Source organism: Serinus canaria, chromosome 14 (genome assembly GCF_022539315.1).
Source record: "Serinus canaria isolate serCan28SL12 chromosome 14, serCan2020, whole genome shotgun sequence".
Classification (NCBI taxonomy): domain Eukaryota; kingdom Metazoa; phylum Chordata; class Aves; order Passeriformes; family Fringillidae; genus Serinus; species Serinus canaria.
In genome coordinates, this window is record NC_066328.1 from 7,669,671 (window position 1) to 7,685,420 (window position 15,750).

Sequence of the window (15,750 nt, forward strand, 5' to 3'; positions counted from 1 at the left end):
CTGTGTGGGAACACTGTGCTTGTGGCTTGGGGTTAAAAATAGCTCCATTTCAGCAAATTTGATTCTGCCTTGGGTTTTGTGGTTTAGGTTATTCTGTTTGGATGTCAGGTTGTAAAGATTGAAAATGGTAGAGTGTGTTCTGGAACAAAGTTAATTATATATGCTTTTAGAGTCAGATCCTTCATTAGAAGGAGGGATTCAACCTCTGGAAACAGGTAACTTTGCCATGTGGGCTTTGTATTAGTGCTTGCCTTGGAGTAACATGAGTAGCTGCAGTTTATTTACAAGAGGCTGAGTCACTGTTAGAAGAATTTTATCTGTGCATAGGAGGTATCTGCATGGTTTGCCTGTCCTTGGTTGTGTGAGCTGCAGCAGTTGCTGTGTGGCAGCTTGTAGGTAACTCAGCAGCAGAAATTCTGTGTCTCAGAGGCTTCCATGGGCAAACTTTTAATTAGTTTTATAAGTACACCCTGGCCCTAGAAGTGTAGTGAGTGTACCAAGAGGAGCATCATTCAGGATTGAGCCCTGAGGGTCCCTTTAGTTCTCAAATCTGTATTCACTGCTGTTCCCTTTTATCATTTCTGAGTGCTTTTTTTCAGCAGAGCCCTCACTACTGGGCTTATTCCCTGAGTGCATATGTCAGATTTACTGTGGCAGTCTGAGCATTTTTTTATTCTCAGAGCTAAATGCAGTATAAGCAAGAAATCTTCACAGCCTTCAACATGAAATCAAATTTGAGCTTTTAGGGGGAGGATGGTTTATTTGTGGTTTTGTTTTCTTCAGCAATGTTCTAAAGCAGTGTGTTGCTGGAATGCTTGCTGGTTTTCATATGGGAGCCTTTCAAAACAAGTGCTGTCAAGGGCTTAAAATAACCAGCAGTCCCATCTAGGTTTGATCTTATTCACATAAATAAGAGCTAAATAATTGAACTTTTTCATGTTTCCTGCTTTTTGTCTTTTTAAGACCATGCTGAACAATTAATTTGAGTTTTTAGAGTAATGAACCAATATTTAGTTTCCAGACACAGAAAGGAAAGCAGTCCACACTTAATGTGTGGATGATCTGTTTCATACATATATTTTGCTTTTGTATAAAAACCTGAAAATGTCAGACTCTAGATCTGCACAAATTTTCCTGAATATCTTTTGAGCATATTCAGGTTGATGCCTTTGCATGAACTATGCACAGATCCTTTAAAAGCACAGAACTCTTTGTTGCAAATTCCAAATTAACTTCCATACATGCAAATAGAGTTCCATTTACTGACAGCTAACTTTATAGGGGTCTGACAGTTGGTTTTTATAGGGAGAATTGACATCAGCTAAACTTAGTTTTACTCATGGCACTTTACTACACTGCATTAAATTGCTCAGAAAAGGTTTCTGTTTCAAGCTGACAGGTTTTCTGGAGGGTTTTAGGCACTCGTCTCATGTGTGCTGCATCTTGGTACAAGCAGGATGTTGTGGGATCACAGATCTCATGGAAAGATCTCTTGCTCAAAGTCATCTGATTCCTGCAGATGCCTAAAACACCAGGGTTTTGCACATTTCTTCTTGCTCAACTTTGCAGGAAGACTCAAAGTTACCAGCACATGGCTGCTGTTCTTGCAGCTTCACTCCCTCATTTATAGAATGAGTTCTCATTGCAGTTTAAAACAAAAGTAATTTATAACTAACTATGTAGAAGCTATGCTTTGGAAAGGAGTGGCTGGAGTGCTGGGTTTGTTTCATGGAGTGGGTGACATGTGACTTGGTATTGCATGTTTGAACATAAAATATGTCCTCATAATTATGTTACATTATTACTGACCTACATTTGCTAGAAAAATAAATGTTCCCTGTCTTGGCAATTAACCCTGCTGGGAGTTGAACTGACCTGATTTGTTCACCTGGTCAATTTTCTGTTATTATCTGTAAATACTTGTGCTCCCTGCTTTGTTTGCTGGGTAAGACTGCAACTGGCAGTTAGGATTGAAATGAAATGCTTGTGTCTCTTTGCCTAACCATTTTCATGTTTGCTTTTTCCCCCTCTCAGATACAAACAGTCTATCTGCAAAGGAAGGCAAGCCTCTAGAAAATGGAGGCCTTGTGAATGAAGCCCCTGGAAAGCTGATGCACAGGTGTGTGGTTTTATTTTCTTCCTCTTGCCCCCCATCCATTCAATCCAGTCATTCAGATGTGGCTAAACAGTAATTTGATGGAGATGGCATTTGTTAGAAGGAATGTATGTCCTGCTGGATCCAGCAGCTTGAGAAAGGCAAAGCTGTGCTGCTCTGTGGTTCCAGGTCCAGCAGGCACCTGACACCCACAAACCCAGCACCACCTCCTCAGCCCCTCTCTGCCTGGGCAGGGCCAGGTCTGCTCTGGGATCCATTCTGTGTGTCCATGCAAGGTGCAGCTCTGCAGGGGCTGGGCCCAGTCCCTGCTGGGCCTGGGAGCTGTCCCTGGCTCCTGTGGCACCTGAGCCCCTGGGGCTGATGCACATTCACATGTGCACACGCAGACCCTGGGGCTGCAGCTCCCCTGCAGCTGCACACACTGATGCACATCCCTGGCTACACACACACACACATACACACACAGACCCTGGGGCTGCAGCTCCCCTGCAGCTGCACACACTGATGCACATCCCTGGCTGCACACACACACACACACACACACACACACAGACCCTGGGGCTGCAGCTCCCCTGCAGCTGCACACACTGATGCACATCCTTGGCTGCACACACACACACACACACACATACACACACAGACCCTGGGGCTGCAGCTCCCCTGCAGCTGCACACACTGATGCACATCCTTGGCTACACACACAGCTCTTGTCATGTTCTTTCCATGTGAAGAAACTCTTGTGTTGTAGCAAGATATTTGTGTTTGGCTTGCATAAAGGGGAGTGTTTCATTGGCTAGTGCAGCTTCTGTGTGTGTTCCCAGGGCATCTACATTTTACTGCTGTCAGATGGGATGAAGTGCCAAGGGGACCTTTAGCCTGACCTAATGCAGCTGCTATTCTGCTTGCAATCACTGTGATTACACTTTTCCAAAACCATCTCCTGGTCTATGCCTCATTCTGACTAATAGTGCTCTCATTCTGACTATTAGTGCTCTAATAGTGCCTCTGTTCCTGTGGGGCTCTGGAGACACTATTTCTGGAAGCTGATGAGTGCCTGGCAGTAAAATGGCCACTTTTAGGGAGGGCAGGTACCCATTTCACACTCCAGCAGCTGCTGTGCTGATGATGGGGTTTGGAAAGGCTGGTCTTGATGGTCACAAAGCATTTTTCTTTCTGGAGTGATTGTGCAACCAAGACTTGTTTATCTGGTGACTGTTACTTGCACCTGGACATGGGTGCTTGGGAAGTGAGTGCCCTGAGGGGACAAGGGGGGCTCAGGGAACCTCTGGCCCCGTGGTGGGGTTAGGACATCTCCATAGGAGTGTAAACCACTGGCTGGGAGCTGTGGTATGTCAAAGCCTAGATGTGAGGTACCAGCTGTCCTGTGTCAAGCTAAGATTAAAAATTAAATGTCTTCCAACAGGCAGCTCAGTAACTCTTCAACATACAGCAGAGACACTGGGAAGCCACAGCAGCAGAGCAGCACAGCAGAGCCGCAGAAGCCACTTGCTGAGAAGAATTCCTGGAAACTGACAGAGGCTGACACAGCAAAGACTGGGAGGGTAAGGCTCCAGTTCCCACTTCCTGTGCCCTTCTTCAATTTTGGGAAAATCTATTTCAGAAGAAAATAACTCCTGAAGGCCACATAACTGTTGTGAGAATGGGCTGAGGGAGTTCTTGAGCTTGCTGCTTGTGTAATACTTGTGGAAGTGTTGCTGTGCCCTGTGCTCCCAAACCTGAGCCCCATGTTTGCCTGCAGGAAGAATGCCAGCACAAAACTTGCGTGAGATGATGGCCCTGACCACATCAAAGTGTAGGAGGAGGAATGAAAACCTTGCAGCTATTTCTTGGAGAGAGATTGTGACAAATTAGGTGACCTAATGAAAACTGCCCTTCAGTAAGGAGCTGCAGTTGACTCAGATGAATTTAAGCCAAGTTTCCACTGTAGACACAAGTGTCTAATCCCAGGATACCCAGGGCTTTTTGAGAAACCTGAGACTGAGGTTCCTGGGAAAGTGGCAGTTAGAGCTCCTAGCAATGTTGCTTGAATCCAAGCTTGGATTGCTTGCTGTTGGTTAAAGATAGATCCCAGGATAGAAGCCATGTGGAGCAAGGGTTGCTTTCAAGGCTTTGTAATCTTGTGGTACAGAGAGCCAGAAACTGGAACTGCTCAGTGAAGTTTTTGGCTCTGCTACTGATGCTCTGTGGTACTTCAGGCAGGTCCCTCCCTACTCCTCCCTTCCCTTGCATGACAGGGGAGGGATGATGTGTGCCTGCCCTGAGGCACTGTTGGATTTGGCATGTCTCCACAGAATGCTTTGCAGCCTGTGTTCCCAGGCAGTGGCTCTCTGGAGTGCAGCTGCTGTGTTTTCATAGCCTCATGGGGGGATGCTGACTTTAAATAGGTGCTGGACAAGGGGGAGTTGCTGGTTTTGAAACCTAGCTGCCAAATGAGTGTTTCTTTTTGTCTTCTTTCTTCAGGTAAAGGCATCAGTGTACTGGGACTACATGAAAGCAATTGGACTCTGTATGTCTTTCTTGGCCATTTTCCTCTTTATATGTAACCATGTAGCCTCCTTGTCTTCCAACTACTGGCTCAGTTTGTGGACAGATGATCCTGTTATCAATGGGACACAGCAGAACACAACTCTCAGACTGGGAGTGTATGGAGCACTGGGAATTTCTCAAGGTTTGCTTGGTTTTGTGTATTTTAAGATTTGCTGGTTCAGTGTTTCTAATGTTCTTGGTGCCTGTAGCAGCATTTTGCTAAGGATTTGAGTGTGTGTTTTCATAGAAAAATGAAAAACTTGAATTTAAAAAAAAGCAACCAAACCAACCTTTACAATTATTCAGTTACAAATTGTGTTTTTCCTTTCATTTGTAAAAGAAATTTCTCGAATTGAGAAGTGTTTTGCTGGCTGATGAGTCAGAACTGTTGACAGAGTGTCTGATCTGAGAAGAGAAGAGTCTCCTTGGCCTGTCAGCAGACTGTGCTGGCCTGGTCTGCAGGGCACTTTGTCACAGGAGGCTGTGGCTGTGCTGCCTCCCTGCAGCCCCAGCCTGGCTCAGCTGCCCTGGGGCTGCACCCAGGGCACTGTGGGGAGGCTGCTGCAGTGATGTTTTGTTTTGTGTCCTCTTTGTGCTTTAGAGTTTGTTTGCCATGAAACCCAACACCCCAAGTGCCCCAATTCAGAAGTGCCCTGAAAATCCCACAATAAAAAAACAAATGTCAAGAGCAAATTCAGTGATTTTTGCTCAGGGAAAGTGTTCAAATATTACACAAATTTTTGTAATGGAGAAGCAATGAAAGAAATGTGATGTTTTCACTGTTTTTTTTTTTTTTTTTTTAACTACTTGACATATTTGCTGAGTCTACCTGAAGTGTTCCCAAGCTCTCAGGATTATTGCACTAGAGACATACTGTCACCCTGACTTTTTAAGATTTTTTTAAGCCTTCTGATGTTTACATCCTTGTAATGAACTTTCTCACCCACTTTCTGTAAGTAACTTATTGGTTTGCATTCTTTTATAGAAGAAGAGAAATTTGATAGACTATTAGTTTGTTCAGTGTCATTGGAGAGGTGACATTTCACTCTCCAGTCCACTGTCACTTTTAGAAATCTATAAAGGTTAGAGTCAGAAAACAAACTTCCCTTTTTTCACCTTGAGAACAGCAGCATGTACCTGGCATTGTTTCGTGTCCTGTAGTGACAACGTGCTAATGCTAAATGAGGCCAGAATGAGGAAAATGCTTTGTGTGAGAGGTGGCAGCAGTCATAATGAGTCTCCTTCTCTAGGTATTGCTGTGTTTGGCTACTCAATGGTGGTGTCAGTAGGAGGAATCTTTGCATCACGGCACCTGCACCTCAACCTGCTGCACAACGTGCTCAGGTCCCCCATGAGCTTCTTTGAGCGCACTCCCAGCGGGAACCTGGTGAACCGCTTCTCCAAGGAGATCGACACCATCGACTCCACCATTCCACCCATCATCAAGATGTTCATGGGCTCCACTTTCAATGTCATCGGGGCTTGTATCATCATTCTGCTGGCCACACCTATAGCTGCTGTCATCATTCCTCCCCTGGGACTTGTCTACTTGTTCGTGCAGGTAAAGGGTGTTACCTGGGGGAACCAGGACCAGCAGGCACATCCTCCGTGATTTGGGAGTGTTCTTACCCTGTGTGAGGAAGGGTTTTAATGTGCTGGGTTTGAGTCATGCTGGACTAACTGTGCTTTGCATGGTTTACTGATAATCTGATGTTAGCACAGCATTTCCTTCCTTTGTCAAGTGCAAAATTACTTTGCAGAGGGTAATCCTTTAATACCTACTTGATAAAAATGCCATTAGATTTCGTGGCAAATTTTGCACAGCTTGTTGCTCAGGGCCCAAATATGGAAAACATGGGTTTTCCAAGACTGCTTTCCAAACGTGAGAGTAGCCTTTAGAGGGGTGTGTGTGGGTATTGCTCATGGGCCTGTTTCATCAGAATATTGTCTACAGAGCAATAGAGTGGGTGGTAGCCTTTCATTCCCTCTTGTCCTGTGTGGGCAGGATGTGCTTGCTTCACTCTGGCTTCACTCCTAGAAACTGGAAGAGCACGGATTGAAGAGAAGCAGCTAGGGTTTGCCTTTGCCTCTTGAATTTGTAAATCCTTTTGGCTCCATTAGTAAACCTTAAAGTGGTGATATGTGCATATAGATATTATTGAACTAAACTTCCTGAAAAAAGGAGGAGAAAATGGCTCTGGCATGAGATGGGTTGATTGGCAGTTGTTTAAAGGCAGCAGATTGTGTGTCATGGTCCTTCAGGCCTGAAAGTGTTGGAGAAGGTGTGCATTCCCACGTGTAAGTTGAATCTGTGTCACTAACAGCCCAGATGGCAGGGAACTGTTTATGATTCCCCTTGTCTTTTCAGACACAGTCTGGATGGAACCTGAAATAGGAGTCTCCTTGAGGCAGGTCTCATAAGCTCTTGGAGATCTGTTTCACACCCAAGATAGCTCAGCTACCTTAGAAGGCATAAAATCAGCAGGATGGCTTCTGTGGCAGTGTTGGAAACAAAAAGGTTTAATAAAAGGCCAAATAACAAACTCTCTACAGAGAAAAACCAATCCAGGTGCAAGAGGCCCTCCTGCCCCTGGTAAAACACCTCACAAAAGCCATTAGTTTCTTTGTTCTCTTCTTTTTCTAGTGAATTGCCCAGGCAGGATTTTTGGGCTCCTGTCCAATTAGCCATCCTTAAGTTGGGGGTGAAGTCCCCCGGGTCCTATGAGATGCCTTTTTCACCTCATCCAGGAGAGAAACTTCTGGGTTTATTTCCTTTTTAAGGGGACAGAGGATAGTTTTGTCACTCCCTGGACAGGGGGCCCATGCCTGCAGTGACCCTAACTGTGCTGCTGTGCTTGGCAGAGGTTTTACGTGGCCACGTCGCGGCAGCTGAAGCGCCTGGAGTCGGTGAGCCGCTCCCCGGTGTACTCGCACTTCAACGAGACCCTGCTGGGCGTCAGCGTCATCCGCGCCTTCCAGGAGCAGAAACGCTTCATCCGCCAGAACGACATCAAGGTGGATGAGAACCAGAAGGCTTACTACCCCAGCATCGTGGCTAACAGGTACCTCTGGGGCTGCACAGCAGCAGCACGGAGCTGGGGAGGACGTGGCTCTGCTGGTGTCGGAATTTGGGATGTCCCTCTGGCTGTCCTGGATTGCCCAGACCCCTGCTGGGGGCTCAGAGACCCTGGCACAGAGCCCAAGACACTTGTGGTTTTGATTATGACCCGTGGAGAAAATTACCAACCTTAGATGAAGACCTGCAAGCCACAACAGTTTAGGTAGAATGATAGTGAATTTATCATAGGGTGAAAAATAGATTTTGGGGTTTTTAAAATGGGGGTCCAGGGGACAAGATGGAGGAATCTGGGCATGTCCTGCCTTTCTCCTTCTTCTTCTTGGCCTCCACCTTCTGCTGTGATCTTGGCACTTTTAGATTGGTTTAGAGTAGAAGCTCACTGTCCAACATAGGTGATAGGTATTGGAAAGGAATTGTAAATATTGTACACGTAGTTTTTAGTATCAAAAGATAACACCACCCCAGGGGCAGGCACAGTGCCTCTGACTGTCCTGCTGAGCAGACCTTGGCAGGACAGGAGAAAGAATTTTATAGATAAGGAACAATAAACAACCTTGAGAATGAGAACTGAAGAGTTCTGACTCCTTCTTTGACTGCCGGGCTGGGAAAAGAGACTTCCTAACACATTTTGGGGTCACTCTGACCAGCGAGAGTCCCAAGATGCTGGCTGTGCTCCTCACCTGTCACGGCTCTTGGCATGCTTGTCTCTGTGGATTAATCCATTTCAGGATGTTTTGTTCGAACTTCTGTGATGAAATTAAAACTACTTCTGAATCTCTCACCTTTCCGAGAGTTCCTGCCTTGCTTCTGGGTTGTATTATTTTAAAAGTTTTGTTTTATTGATCTCTATGTTCAGAAAGTAGTAGTTAAAACAGGAATTTATGCACCTGAAAGTCTCATTAATTTTGGATGCCTCTAGATTCACACACTGCTGAAGCAGAACCTCAAACATCTTGCAGTGCTTGTGTCACTAGCAGGACACACATGCCATATTATTAATTTTACAAAAAAAAAGTTGTGTAACAGACCATTTGTTGTCCACATCTCTGATCTCCTGTGGGTGAAGTACTGGAAAGATGTGTCTGTGCCTTGCAGGTGGCTGGCAGTCCGTCTGGAGTACGTGGGGAACTGCATTGTCCTGTTTGCAGCACTCTTTGCAGTGATTGCACGCAACAAACTCAGTGCAGGCCTGGTTGGCCTCTCAGTGTCCTACTCACTGCAGGTAATTTTGCCTTTTCTAAAAACAGCAAAACCTCTGAATCCTTAGACTGCATCAGAAAGTCAGAGCCTTGATCTGGCTTTGGATGGAAAACTAAAATAAAGAACATAGGAAATAATCATTACAAGTAGGATCTGAGAAGATGCTGGGAAGTTTCTTCTTTGCTTTCCCTGTGTGAGGGGATGTGGCCAGGGTGTCTCATCCTGTGCATCTCAAAGGCATTTAGGCTTTCCACCTGTCCAGCACTGATTAGCCAAGGTCTTGCCTGAAATTGCAGTGCTTTGGTTGTTGCACATTTTTCATTTATTGCAGGTAACTGTTGAGTGTGAACTGCTCTCTGCTTTCCTCCTTGCAGATCACAGCATACCTGAACTGGCTGGTTCGCATGTCATCCGAGCTGGAAACCAACATTGTTGCTGTTGAAAGGGTCAAAGAATATGCTGAAATGGAGAAGGAGGTACAGTGAGCTGTCCACTGGCTTGTGGAAACCAGTGCCCTGTTCTGAGGTCTCAGCTGCCCCCTGAGTGGTTGGAGGGTGGGTCTGTGCTCTGAGCTGAGGGGTGGGACAGAGCTCAGGGCTGTGAGTGCCTGCCAGGGACAGGCTGGGTCTCAGTGGGAAGTTCCTGTTTGCTTTTGGGGTGTTCCCACTGGGATTTACACAGTGCTATTTAGCAAATGTGCTCTTATGTTGAAGGCTAAGCAGTAGGGTAGCACAAATGTTTTGGTTTCCTAAAACTTCAAACATTGTTTTTATGTGTTTCTCTTTTTGCACTCAGTGTGGGGAATAAAAAGGTTTTACTTTTTTTTTTTTGTTTTGATTCAAATCACATTATTCACTTAATGTGTAGTTGTTCCCTTTATGGTTACAGAGTTCCCTGGGTCTTCTCTTTGCCTTGCCTGTCACTTGAACCTGACCTGGGTCACTGTTTTTGCAACCAAACATTATGAAGTTCCTTCCTAGATTGTTTTTAGGTTCTGGTAGCAGACCAGTGTTATATATGTAAAAGCCTTTTTATTTGGCAGTGGCAGTGAATGCAGTGGGGTATGTTCTTTCCTTTCTCACCCCCATGGGAGGTTGAGGCAGCAGCTTTTTACCAGCTCATGGATGTTTTAGTGCACAGTCTCAGCCTAACTGCTTCTGGTTGCACGTGTGGCTGCCCCAGAGGTTTCCTTGCCATGGTGGGGTGTACAGACAGGTTGTCTGAATGTGTGCTGCCTGCATGATTCTGCCATTGGCAAAGGGAAGTTTATCCAGCAAGCGGGACTGGAGATAGCCAGGCCCCTCTCCCTCTCCCAGTTCCTTTTGCAAATTATCCCTGAAGAAGGATTTTTCTTAAACGCAGTCTGAGTCCTCTGAGCCTGTGTTGGTGGAAGCAGCTGCTCAGAGGTGTCTGTGTGGCTCTTGCAGGCTGAGTGGAGCATTGAGCAAACAGCCCCAGCCAGCAGCTGGCCCGAGCAGGGGAAGGTGGAGTTCCGGGGCTACGGACTGCGCTACCGCGAGGACTTGGACCTGGTCCTGAGAAACATCAACGTCACCATCAATGGGGGGGAAAAGGTGAGGCCTGAACTCATGGCAGGGTGCTGGCTTCCCAGCTCTGCCCTGTTGTGTTCTGTGTCTGGGCTCTTTAGAGCTAGAAAAGCTTCTGTGGAATCAGCCCTGAGTAATTCCAGATGTTGTGGGCTCGCAGCCTTTGCAAGGTGTGTTCTGCTTCAGGGATAAGGAGACACTGTTATGTGGGGCTGCCAAGTATCATTTGGCCTGGTTTCATTGGGAGGTGAGGTTTATCCTGTCTGGTCTCCCCTTCCCAGGGAATTTTGCTAATTTGTTTGCCATAAGCAAAGAGGAGTAGGTTGCAGTGAGATTAAGTTAATTATAATTTCAGGAAAACAGCCTACAGTAGAGGGGGGGAAGCCTGATCTAGTGAGGCAGAAGTTGCAAGGTGAGACTGCAGGAAAAAAATAGGACTTCAGAGCAGACTTTCTGCATCTGGCCAAGCTGATCTCTGTGTTTCTCCTTCTGCTTCCTTGCCCAGTCCTGTGTGGATTCTCTGATGTCTATTAATAGTGTGGTCTTGTACAGCAGCATAAAAGGTAGCTATGAGAGATCTACTATCCAGCTTCCTTATTTGTGGTAGCCAACTGGGCATTTGTTTTCTCCTGAGTGCACACTTTCTGCCTACAAATTTGGGCAGAATGCTACCTCAGGTGGTTAGAATGTACAGATGGCAAGAAGTGTATCAGCCAACCAAAGTACCAGTCTTTTATATCTGGAAAGAATTGATCAAGACTTCAGTCTAACTGCGAAGTAAAACATACAGTGTGAAATTGAATACATTTGGTGTGTGGATAACCCCAAAAGTATGACAGTGTGTTGGTTTCAGGTGGAAATGCTTGGAAAGCTTGAACTCTTTCCCAGAGTTAGTTTTTCTTGTATTTCTTCCCAACAGATTGGAATAGTTGGAAGAACAGGAGCTGGAAAATCCTCACTTACTTTGGGTTTGTTTCGGATTAATGAAGCAGCTGAAGGTGAAATTATTATTGATGGGATTAATATTGCCAAGATAGGGCTCCATGACTTGAGGTTCAAGATCACCATCATCCCTCAGGTGGGTGCAAAATCCTGCCACTACCTAAACTTCTTCACTCTTTGCAGTGCTCCTTCCCTAAAGTACTGAGTAGAAAATTGTTATTCCTCCTCTGATCTGTGCTGTGAAATTCAGTCACTTCAGATTACCCTTCCATGGACTGGAAACCAAGCTTTTTTCCCTAGGCTGGTTTCAATGTGCCTGTGCTGGGTAACAAGTAGGAACTTGGCTGAGCCATGTTGTGGGAGCAAAACCTTGGCCTCTGGATTCAGGAGCTGCTCACTTGGAGTGGGAAGGGCTGATCCCAGCTGAGCACCTGCTTGGGATCCCCTTGTGAACTGGGCAGAGTGTGTGCCATCAGTGCTGTTCTTGCACAGAAACCACCCCAGGCTAGCCCACCAAGCTGTGGGTTTGATAGTCCTAAACATTTGGAAGTACAGCTTTATGAGCATTGGATTTAGTCCCAAGTGTTTTTGTTCTTACTGTGTAGCTTTTATTGCCTGTTCTGATTCAAAGTAAGACCATAAAATGTGATGTTTTCAATTACCATTGCAGCACACTGGCAAAAACAAGTGAGCTCACTGTAAAAAGGTTTTCTGTACCACCTCTTTTGGAAATCTGGGCTGGGGACTGTGCTTTCTCCTTTTGATTGTTTTGCATCAATATTTCCAAAGTAGTATTTTTTCCTGTCTGAGGAAAAAAAAAAAAAGGAGTAATTTAATTCATACTGCAGCTGAAGAGTTTAGAAATATTTACAGATGGTTAATTCCCTAAGAAGTGAAAAGATGACCTGGTAGTCCCTGCTGACAGAAGGTTGAGCAGGGAGGGCCTCTCTTTTAGCTTAGAGGTCCAGTAAAAAGAAAGTTGGCTTGGGTTTGGGTGTTTTGGTTTGTTTGTTTTGTTGGGTTTTTTCTGAATTCATGAGATACTGACTAATGGAAAGGTCTGGACTGCAAGAATCTGCAAAGGGAAGAGGTCAGGCCCCCAAGAAGAATAAGGAATAAGAGTTAGGGAGAATAACTTTTTATTGGAAAAAAATGAGCCCTCACTCCTAAATTCAGTATATTAGCTTGCTTGCCACTGCACCTGTACATGGTGTTTCCTTTAGTTATCCAAGAAGTATTTGTGGAGCCCTTGCCATGTTCTGTGTCCATTGTCAGTTCCCTCTCTCCATGAGCAGGATCCAATATTGTTTTCTGGCTCTCTGCGTATGAATCTCGATCCTTTTGACCAACACTCTGATGAAGACATTTGGAGGTCTTTGGAATTGGCTCACCTGAAGAACTTTGTATCATCCCTTCCTGATAAACTGAATCATGAGTGTGCTGAGGGTGGTGAGAACCTCAGGTAGGTCAAAGAAAGAATGTGCTGAACTGAACCACGGGTGTGCTTGGGCAAGTTGTAATGCCCCAGGCCTGTGTGAGAATCTGGGGAGGCAGCTGGAGAATTCTTAGTGTGACCAGCCAATCAACCACCTAGGTTTTATTCAACATGTTTTCAGCTCTTGAGTTGGGAATTCCAAATAATTTTAAGAAATACTTTGAGTGCAAGGTAGCTTGGGCAGCCTTGGAAAGCATTTAAACAGCAGCAATATTCTAAGGAAGCTGTTCACCTGCTATTTGCACCTTATCAGGGTTTTATAGTTGAGTTTGTAGAAACCATTTACAGTCCAGTCCTCCACTGCCCTGCTGCAGTGAACCAGCCTGATGCAGTGATGCTGAAACCACTTGTATGCTCCTACTGCATTGCCAGGACCTGATTTGAGAGGGGTGTAGTTTCAGATGCTGTTAGATATTCTGCAGGGAAATGGTATGACTCAACTTATCTTTAGAACAAGGAATTGCCAGGTTTCAAAATGAGTACCAAGGAATGCTCTAAACTTGTTCTGACTTTTCTCCCCATGCTCCCTCCCGTCTGTGCAGTGTGGGGCAGCGCCAGCTGGTGTGCCTGGCACGAGCTCTGCTCAGGAAGTCCAAAATCCTGGTTCTGGATGAAGCCACAGCTGCTGTTGATCTGGAGACAGATAAGCTCATACAGTCAACTATAAGGTCTCAGTTTGAAGAATGTACTGTGTTAACTATAGCACATCGTCTGAACACAATCATGGACTACACCAGGTGAGGTGGTGCTGCTCTTACCTTGCACACTGTGTGACCTGCACTCTGCTCCTCTTAAATGGCCATGTTCACTGGCTTTCTGGATGATCTTGTGACCATTTTTCCCTTTTTTTTTTTTTTTTTTCCCTTTCCTTGTTTTACAGAGTTTTAGTCCTGGAGAGAGGAGAAGTGGTGGAGTGTGGTACCCCAGACCAACTGCTTCAGGAAAAAGGCATTTTCTATAGCATGGCCAAAGATTCAGGCTTGGTGTAGCATTTGAACTTGGCTATTTACTGTGGGGAAGAGGGAGGTGATACATTTGGAGAACTGTAACTTCCCCTGACTGGACTGAACCACACAGCTGAGTTTCAGACACAGTGAAGTTAGCCAGAGCATGGCAGTGGAAGCAACATAAAGATGCAATTTTTTATTTTTTATTTCTCCTTAGTATTGATGTTAGCCACCTTTAGGAGAAGCTCATACACTGTGGAAGACACTTCAGAGACTCCTTTTTTTCCCTGAAATCTGTCATTATACACTCAAATGTACAGCCGAGTGATTCACCAGAGAAATTCAGAAAAGCTTTTTCTTCTCATCTCTTTTATGTTCTGAAGTTCCCTCCATCTATTTTTTTTTAAACATTTTTGCAAAAGCTAGTTATTTGCTTGTTTGTGGATTCCTCATTTCATCAGCCATCTATTGTGGGATGCACTTGGAACATTTTGTGGCATAAAGTACTATAGTCCAAAGATTTTTCTTCTTGTGAAATAAAATGTGTGCCAGACTTTCTCCTTATGGCATTTACTGTACGTGGTTAATGCTTTATGCATTGTCCTAAAGGTTTCATGTGCTTACAGCATAGAGCAGCAAGTTCACTGTCATTGCAGTAGTGCTGATGTGAAAAAGCACAGTCAACTTCACAGCAGTGTTTCAGCATGTCTGGAATGACAATCCCTCCAGAACCAAATTGTGCAGCAGCTGGTGTGCTGCTGTGTGCTGATGTTCCCCCCAGCTCACTCAGGAATTCCCCCTTGGTTGTGCCCAGTGCTGGTGGCACCTGTGGGGACAGGGCTGAGCAGGGAGGATTTGCCTGAGCCAAGGCTGCAGGCTCAGGGTGACCTTGATTGTAACACCCTTGGCTTTGGTAGTTCTGTGCTTTCATAGCAGCTCTGCCACATCAAGGACCATTAGCCTTATATCAAAGAAACATGCCCTTCATGCTGCTGCTGTTGACTCTTAAATTTTTGTGGGAAAAATGTTCTGTTGCAGTTGTTTAAAAAAAAAAAAGGCGTTTTCAAAGTTTTGTGTCGGAAGGGTCTAACAATTAAAATGGCAGCAGAGTCTGGTTTTCAAGATCTATGTTGAATTTTCAGCTTTTTGTGGTAAGAAAAAAGTTACTTTTCTAATGTTCTGATTAATCTTATTTTAAAGGAAAATGCTGGAAGAAAGCAAACTAAGTCAGATGGATCCAGATACTCAGCACTGAGAATGTGGACTTCTGTGATTGATATTGCTGACCTTAATACTAGACAATTGTTGTCCTTAGAGTAAAGCTATTTATTTTTTTGTAAATTATGACACTCTGAAATTGAATAGACTGAAAATTTCTTTGGTATTTTTTGTAATGACAATGCAAATATTTGCAAAGAACTTGCAGTAAAAAATTGTTTGAAAGAAAATGTGTTATTTCTTGCCTTGTGTTTTGACAAAGGGTTTGCCTTGTCAGTTCAGCTTTTTGCCTTGAAAGTAGAAATTATTGGTCCTGCTTAGACTGATCATTCTTCTTGGCCTGATGTCTGGGGTTGTGTAAGAAGCCATGAGTGTAGATAACTGTGCTGCAGCAGGGCTGGGTTGATTTGTGGTTTGCTGAGCAGACCAGGTGATATTGAAGGCTCAGCAGAGCAGGAGCCCCAGGGCTGTGGACCTTTGTCACCCCCTGTGGGGGTCCATGGGCTGTGGCTGCCACAGCTCCTGAGCTTGGTGTGAATTTTCTCTGTGGAAATGGAACCAGCAGGGGCTGACTGGGGAGTCAGGGACAGAGGGGTTGGGATGCTTGGAGCACGTGGTTTGTAGGAGCAGAGCAGGGGCTCTGTGCTGAGGGCTGGGGC

The 15,750-nt window shown here is 45.1% G+C and overlaps 1 protein-coding gene across 1 annotated transcript in view; it reads left to right on the forward strand.

Moving 5' to 3' along the window:
* The window catches only part of ABCC1 (ATP binding cassette subfamily C member 1), a 47,345-nt gene extending 32,024 nt beyond the window's left edge, over positions 1-15,321 (forward strand). The window contains exons 20-31 of the mRNA XM_009091905.4: positions 2,035-2,119; positions 3,540-3,678; positions 4,598-4,805; positions 5,914-6,224; positions 7,526-7,725; positions 8,838-8,964; positions 9,317-9,418; positions 10,370-10,516; positions 11,409-11,567; positions 12,727-12,893; positions 13,469-13,663; positions 13,807-15,321. Coding sequence (XP_009090153.1) covers positions 2,035-2,119; positions 3,540-3,678; positions 4,598-4,805; positions 5,914-6,224; positions 7,526-7,725; positions 8,838-8,964; positions 9,317-9,418; positions 10,370-10,516; positions 11,409-11,567; positions 12,727-12,893; positions 13,469-13,663; positions 13,807-13,915 — 1,949 coding nt within the window. The 3' untranslated portion in view covers positions 13,916-15,321. The remainder of the gene's footprint in view (positions 1-2,034; positions 2,120-3,539; positions 3,679-4,597; positions 4,806-5,913; positions 6,225-7,525; positions 7,726-8,837; positions 8,965-9,316; positions 9,419-10,369; positions 10,517-11,408; positions 11,568-12,726; positions 12,894-13,468; positions 13,664-13,806) is intronic.
* Positions 15,322-15,750: the final 429 nt, after the last annotated feature.